The sequence below is a fragment of the Mizuhopecten yessoensis genome, unplaced genomic scaffold (assembly GCF_002113885.1).
Source record: "Mizuhopecten yessoensis strain PY_sf001 unplaced genomic scaffold, ASM211388v2 scaffold716309, whole genome shotgun sequence".
NCBI lineage: Eukaryota > Metazoa > Mollusca > Bivalvia > Pectinida > Pectinidae > Mizuhopecten > Mizuhopecten yessoensis.
The window spans coordinates 96,372-103,007 of record NW_018480052.1 but is presented as its reverse complement, the minus strand read 5'-3'; the positions used below and the strand labels follow the sequence as shown (position 1 = coordinate 103,007).

The following is a 6,636-nucleotide window of genomic DNA, read 5'->3' as shown; positions in this document are numbered from 1 at the left end:
AGTTGACAAGGGGTCCGCCTCGTCTGCTCAGTTGGCACATTTAGAAATTGTGTAAACATGTAATACAGCAATCACGGGTCTGAGAGGCACCGAGGTCGTATTTTATTGACAACACCGTGACATAGGTCTTTGGTGACGCTAGACGATCATGCTATGACATGTCGCTACTAGTGACATGGAAGGACATGCCATCTCGCATAACTGTAAGATTGACATATGTCACCACTAATGGGGTGGGGAGAGACGCGTCACCCGTTGTCACCGGAAACAAACGTGTTGACACTAGTGACATGACAACCAATACCAGTGACAAATGTCTCTCTCAGTGTTTTGTGGAGTTACAACAGCCAATTTGGTTTTTAGGTGACACATGTCATGTTTGACTTGTTTCGGCCAATTGACGTAAAGAGGTAAAGCAATGTTTGACTCTCATGCCTGACAATACCGCTATCAATCACCGTAGTCAGCAGTACAGTGGCTCTACCATAACTACCATCACATACACCACTAGGGGAGACAACTCTATAATCGACAATGAAAAGATTAACATATAAATTCTGTAGCCCTAACTGTAACTGGACTTTTTCCACCATGATTCATAGTAAGTGGACACCGTATTTTGGTTGGAAGGGGTTGTGTTATTGCTACCACCGTGAGTAACAAACTTTGGTTGCTAAGTAACAAAGGCTAAGTCTTATCAGCTCTCACCTCTACAATCCTTGACGAACCGTCGCCATAGTTACAAACATTTGATTATCCTTTTACACGGACACGCAGCAGATTAGATGAAGATCATCACTACACACACGCTCCCCCTACATCAGCATCAACACTCAAGTCAACCTAGGTCTGCACAACATTAGAAAACAAGATCAAAAATTCTCAACTGAAAAAAGGTTGTGGGGTCAAAAGTTGCAGGTCATGGTCAACATCATCTTCATCATCAATTGCACTCAATAATTATCAATTTTTATCATTGATGGGTTATCACTCAATAGTTCTACTACATACTGGGATGTCAAACAGAAGAACGCAATTTGTTAGTATCGAAGTGGCTGGAGCCCATCACCTACTGACAGTGCTCAACCCCTGTGTGAACTAGATGTCAATACTGGCTTGTTTCATTTGTTGTTGATAACTCGAGTTTCTGGGAGAGGAGCCATATTTACTGCCTATTGTGTCGCGTTCCCGACCGTATGGGCGTGACCCATGATCAGCCCGTCGGTGATCTTAACTATGACCACGTGGCTCTCGGTCACTATGACCTACATAGTCCCTTCTCCTATCAGCCTTTTCGTAACCACTATCCCGATCATAGTCAGCAGATCCGTGATCATGATCATGATGAAGTTTGTCATGTGATGGGCTGACGTCATTATCATGTGAATGTCTATCACGCCCTCCACCGTGATCATACGAATCATGGTGACTTCCGCGCGGGTGTCGGTCGGGCGAATCCCTGCGGTCCATACTGTGCGCTCTGTTAGAAGACATGTGAGCCGGCAGTGTGTTGTGACGCGACAGCGGGTTTGGCGAGGGAGGACCCTGGCCATGTTGCCGTGGCGACTGAGGCGTGTTGTTAGGAGGATGTGTGGCCCGCCAGTATGCCTCCAGAAACTCGGCCAGATGCTCACAGGCATCTTCTAGTTGGTTCTCATCCAGTACAACATCAAACATATCCTGCAAGGGGGAACAGAAAAGGCATTACAACAGGGAAAACGAGAAAAAATTCACAGTGGTTCTTTTTACTGAACCCCATAACATAAATATTATCAATGATTTTCACATCAATTTTGATAAAAAGATTGAAAAGTAAAATATTTTCGTGTAGAAAAATACATCCATTTTTAATAAGATATTGTTATTTGTGACTTCATAGAATGGTTGCAGTTTTAATAATTTATATTTTGAAATTACTTTTTTATCAATGTAGAGAACCATGTGAACGATTATTTTCAGTCCATATAACACAGGTACACATTCATCATCTAAACATTTTTAACCTTCAAATAAATTATCAACACTTAAAAAACAATATTTTGTGTTGCATGGAGGGCAGTAATCAGTTAGGCTATTTTGAAATTGAATATTACATCTGTCAATGAAGTTTTTCTGAAATGAAACCAAAAAATTCAAATATCTACAATAATGATTCGGAGTACATTCTCTGGTGACATGTGAAAACACTCTGGATCATGTGACCATTTTCCTTGTCACATGACCTGTACTCCTTCTATCATGTGACAATCATGTGGCCATCTTCGCAAGTTGTCTTTTTCGTACCTGACTACATTGGTTTAGTTTATCTGCTGCCACAAGCTGAACATTCATATTCCGGCTCTGGGACTTCCCACGGGATTTGATTAATCGCTGTAGTACCTGTAACAGAATTACAGCTGTCAGCAAAATATAGGAACTTGTTTATAAATTAGTGTATAAGGGGAAATTTTATTCGCTGTAGTACCTGTAACAGAATTACAGCTTTCAGCAAAATATAGGAACGTGTTGATAAACTAGGGTATAAGGGGACATTTTATTCGCTGTAGTACCTGTAGCAGAATTACAGCTGTCAGCAAAATAAAGGAACTAGTTGATAAACTAGTGTATAAGGGGACATTTTATTCGCTGTAGTACCTGTAGCATAATTACAGCTGTCAGCAAAATAAAGGAACTTGTTGATAAATTAGTGTATAAGGGGACATTTTATTCGCCGTAGTACCTGTAGCATAATTACAGCTGTCAGCAAAATATAGGAACGTGTTGATAAACTACTGCATAAGGGGACATTTTATTAGCTGTAGTACCTGTAGCAGAATGGGGGCTGTCAGCAAAATAAAGGAACGTGTTGATAAACTACTGCATAAGGGGACATTTTAGTCGCTGTAGTACCTGGAGCAGAATTACAGCTGTCAGCAAAATATAGGAACTTGTTGATAAACTAGTGTATAAGGGGAGATTTTAATCGCTGTAGTACCTGTAACAGAATAACAGCTGTAAACTATATATAGGAACGTGTTGATAAACTAGTGTATAAGGGGAAATTTTAATCGCTTTATTACTTGTAACAGAATAACAGCTGTAAGCTAAATTGGAATATGTTGACGTTATACTGTATACAGGGTATTTTTTTCCTAGTCAAATAAACTAACATTTGCAGTCATGATAAACCTGCACTTATTATGGTGGACAAAAAAGGCAAAAGTTAAACTGCAGCAAAAACTTGTGGTATACAGTAGTACTGCCCTTTGAGGCCTTTTTGTTATTGTGGTTGAGTTGCCAAACATTTGGTCAGGCCAAATTTCAGTTCGGTTTCAGATTCTCTTATCTCATCCCTAAGAAGAAAACACTCAAGGTCCAACATAGTAATTCTAATCATACTAATCGCCAAATCTAACCCACACACTACTGTATACCGAGAAACTTTTACCCAGTTGGATATTTGCCTTCCACTGGTAAAATCTATTTTTGCCCAGTGTAAATTTTGCCCTTCACATGTAATTTCTATTTAGCGTAAATCGTGTAGAAATAATTGTTTTCACAATAATTATATTCGCCCTTCATATGTAGGGCAAAAAGTGGCGAAAATTATACTGCAGCCAACATTTCCTGGTACACAGTAGTACAACAGAACCCTGCAAACTCGCCTGGTGAGAGTTAAACACAATTGGCCATACTGTAACAATTTGACCTTTCAAATTATTCACACTGTGGTATAACTTGCACACTGACAATTCTACTACATCGTGTATCTCAAAATGAACCAGTATTAATTCCTACAAGGTGATTTTGGTAACAAAGACTTAAGTAAGATGCTAGCTGAACCACAAGATAAAATAATTTACTCTTGGTATCTTTAATGTACTTATATCCCTTGGTCAATACAGAGCTCCTTCAGGCTCATTAGCAAAGTAGTTCCTTACAATGCTCTTTGGAGCTTACAAACAGAATAGTTCTTGACTGCCACAGAGCTCTTTAATGCTCATTAGCAATATAGTTCCTGACCACCAAAGAGCTCTTTAGGGGCTCATCAGCTGATCAGTTCCTGCCGCAATAGAGCTCTGTGAGACTTGTTAGCGTAATAATTGTTTGTGTAGGACTAAATATTTACCTTTGGTGATGCAATTTTGACATATACAATAACAGGAGCTAGAGAGGTCTTGGTGAGTTGAGAGGGATGGTTTATAGTGTCACAGTCCAGCACAACCAATTGAAGTGACCGCGCCAGGTCAAATATCCGCTCTATCTGAAACTGCACCTCACCTGCAATTCACACAAAGAAACAGTAAATCGTACCATGTGACAACAAGGGGCCCAATTGGCCAGTATCACTTACCTGTTATTTTTTGGTGTTGGCAGATATTTCTCACATATGACCTTCAAAGCAGATCAAACTTGTCTAAACAAACGTGATAGTTATCAATCTAACACTACAAGTGAAATATTATCACCCTACACTTACTGTATCTTTGTTCCAAGATTTTAGTATTTTTCACTCCAGCTAAAATCCCTCCATCCATGTGAAGTAGTCTTTTGAAAATTTAACCTCAATTTCCCATATTGGACCCTGCCCTTCTGTCCCCAGGTAAACCCTACTTTTCATTAACACAACATTCAAATAATATCTCTTGAAGTCTTAATCCCTTCACCTATGTCAAAGGAATAGCCTTTTCTACATCAACCCTATTTCTCCTTCTTGGCCTGCCCCCAATTCAGTCCCCAGGGGCAGGACACCCTCCATTTATTCAACAGTAGATTCTCTTGTCCCAAAGATGCTTCATACAAAATTGGTGAAAAAGTTCTTGATTTGCAATGACGAAATAACTTTTTAAATACTAACCCCTATTTCCCCTTTTGGCTCCAGCCTTTTAGATTCAATGGGGCTACACCCTTATTTTAAGCGAAATTTGGAATTTGATTCTGTGGTTCCAAGGATGCTACAAGCCAAATCCAATCAGTACTGTATACAGGGAAGCTTTCACCCTGTCAAATATTCGCCTCTCACTTGCACAATCCTTATTACATTAAAACTACGATAAATAGTATGTTCTGTACTGATGTTCAGTGTCATGATAAATTTGTCCTTATTAATAGGGTGAAAAAGGCGAAAGTTAAAAGGTGGTTAAAATATCCCAGTATACAGTACAGATGTAGTGTATTTGGCCGCCCAGTACACGGTACAGATGTAGTGTATTTGGCCGCCCAGTACACAGTACAGCTGTAGTGTATTTGGCAGTACAGCTGTAGTGTATTTGGCTGCCCAGTATACAGTACAGATGTAGTGTATTTGGCAGTACAGCTGTAGTGTATTTGGCCGCCCAGTATACAGTACAGATGTAGTGTATTTGGCCGCCCAGTACACAGTACCAGCTGTAGTGTATTTGGCAGTTAAGCTGTAGTGTATTTGGCAGTACAGCTGTAGTGTATTTGGCTGCCCAGTATACAGTACAGATGTAGTGTATTTGGCCGCCCAGTATACAGTACAGCTGTAGTGTATTTGGCTGACCAGTATACAGTACAGCTGTAGTGTATTTGGCTGACCAGTATACAGTACAGCTGTAGTGTATTTGGCTGCCCGGTATACAGTACAGCTGTAGTGTATTTGGCCGCCTTATACAGTACAGCTGTAGTGTATTTGGCCGCCTTATACAGTACAGCTGTAGTGTATTTGGCCGCCCAGTATACAGTACAGCTGCAGTGTATTTGGCCAATTTTTATCCAACACTTTCAGTGCTCTATACAGTCAGATGGACAGCGTGACCTGCATCTCCAATGTTTGCCCAAACCCGCTGACCCTAGTAGGTATGTAAGTGTACTGACCTATTACCCACTGACCCTAGTAGGTATTGAAGTGTACTGACCTATACCAGGCGTCTTGGGTGAAAGCATCCGGTTCCCTGGCTTATTGTAAGGATGGCGCTTAGCTAATGATATATCTGCTGCTACCTGCGTGATTATAATCCTGAAAGTAAACAATGTAAATAGATCAATAAAATGCAAATTCTATCATTTCTTTTATTTTCAAAGAAAATTGTACCCCAGCAATAAGACCCCAAGACATGTTGTCCACTATTTTAGAAGTTGTTTATTTAAACAATTTTCTTTAAAAGATGTTTAGGGACAAACTTATAGGTATGCAAGGACTGTGGTCAAAGTTTGGTAGGACTGTGGTCAAGGTTTGGTAGGACTGTGGTCAGGGTTTGGTAGGGCTGTGGTCAAGGTTTGGAAGGACTGTGGTCAAGGTTTGTTAGGACTGTGGTCAAGGTTTGCTAGGACTGTGACTCATGTGGAACACTTCACTGAGTTAAAGATCTTCTAGAAAGATAGGAGTCTGCCATACTTAAATGAACACCTATCTATAATATAAAACTGCCTCAAGCTTATTTCAATATCAATATTGCCCCTGCAAAATTCTGACAAGACTTACCTCCCTTCAAACCTGTGTTTGAGGAAGTCAAACAGGGCCTTCTGCATCATGTCCGTTACTTCATAACCTTTTAGTGAGGGCCCTATCAACACCACGGGTCTCATAGAAGGCACTACTTCATAGGGCGGGATACTCTCAGACTGAAACACAAAACCAGGTACAGTAAAACCTTGTTATACAGACACTTCTAGAGAGGGATACTCTCAGACTGA

The 6,636-nt window shown here is 40.3% G+C and overlaps 1 protein-coding gene across 7 annotated transcripts in view; it reads right to left on the bottom strand.

Moving 5' to 3' along the window:
• Positions 1-356: 356 nt before the first annotated feature.
• Positions 357-6,636, bottom strand: part of LOC110442884 (voltage-dependent L-type calcium channel subunit beta-1-like) — a 99,351-nt gene continuing 93,071 nt past the window's right edge. For all 7 annotated transcript variants that reach the window (XM_021486737.1, XM_021486742.1, XM_021486738.1 and 4 more), the window contains 5 exons: positions 6,425-6,564; positions 5,859-5,959; positions 4,109-4,260; positions 2,284-2,379; positions 357-1,680 (listed from right to left, as the gene is read on the bottom strand). In XM_021486737.1, coding sequence (XP_021342412.1) covers positions 1,231-1,680; positions 2,284-2,379; positions 4,109-4,260; positions 5,859-5,959; positions 6,425-6,564 — 939 coding nt within the window. In that variant the 3' untranslated portion in view covers positions 357-1,230. The remainder of the gene's footprint in view (positions 1,681-2,283; positions 2,380-4,108; positions 4,261-5,858; positions 5,960-6,424; positions 6,565-6,636) is intronic.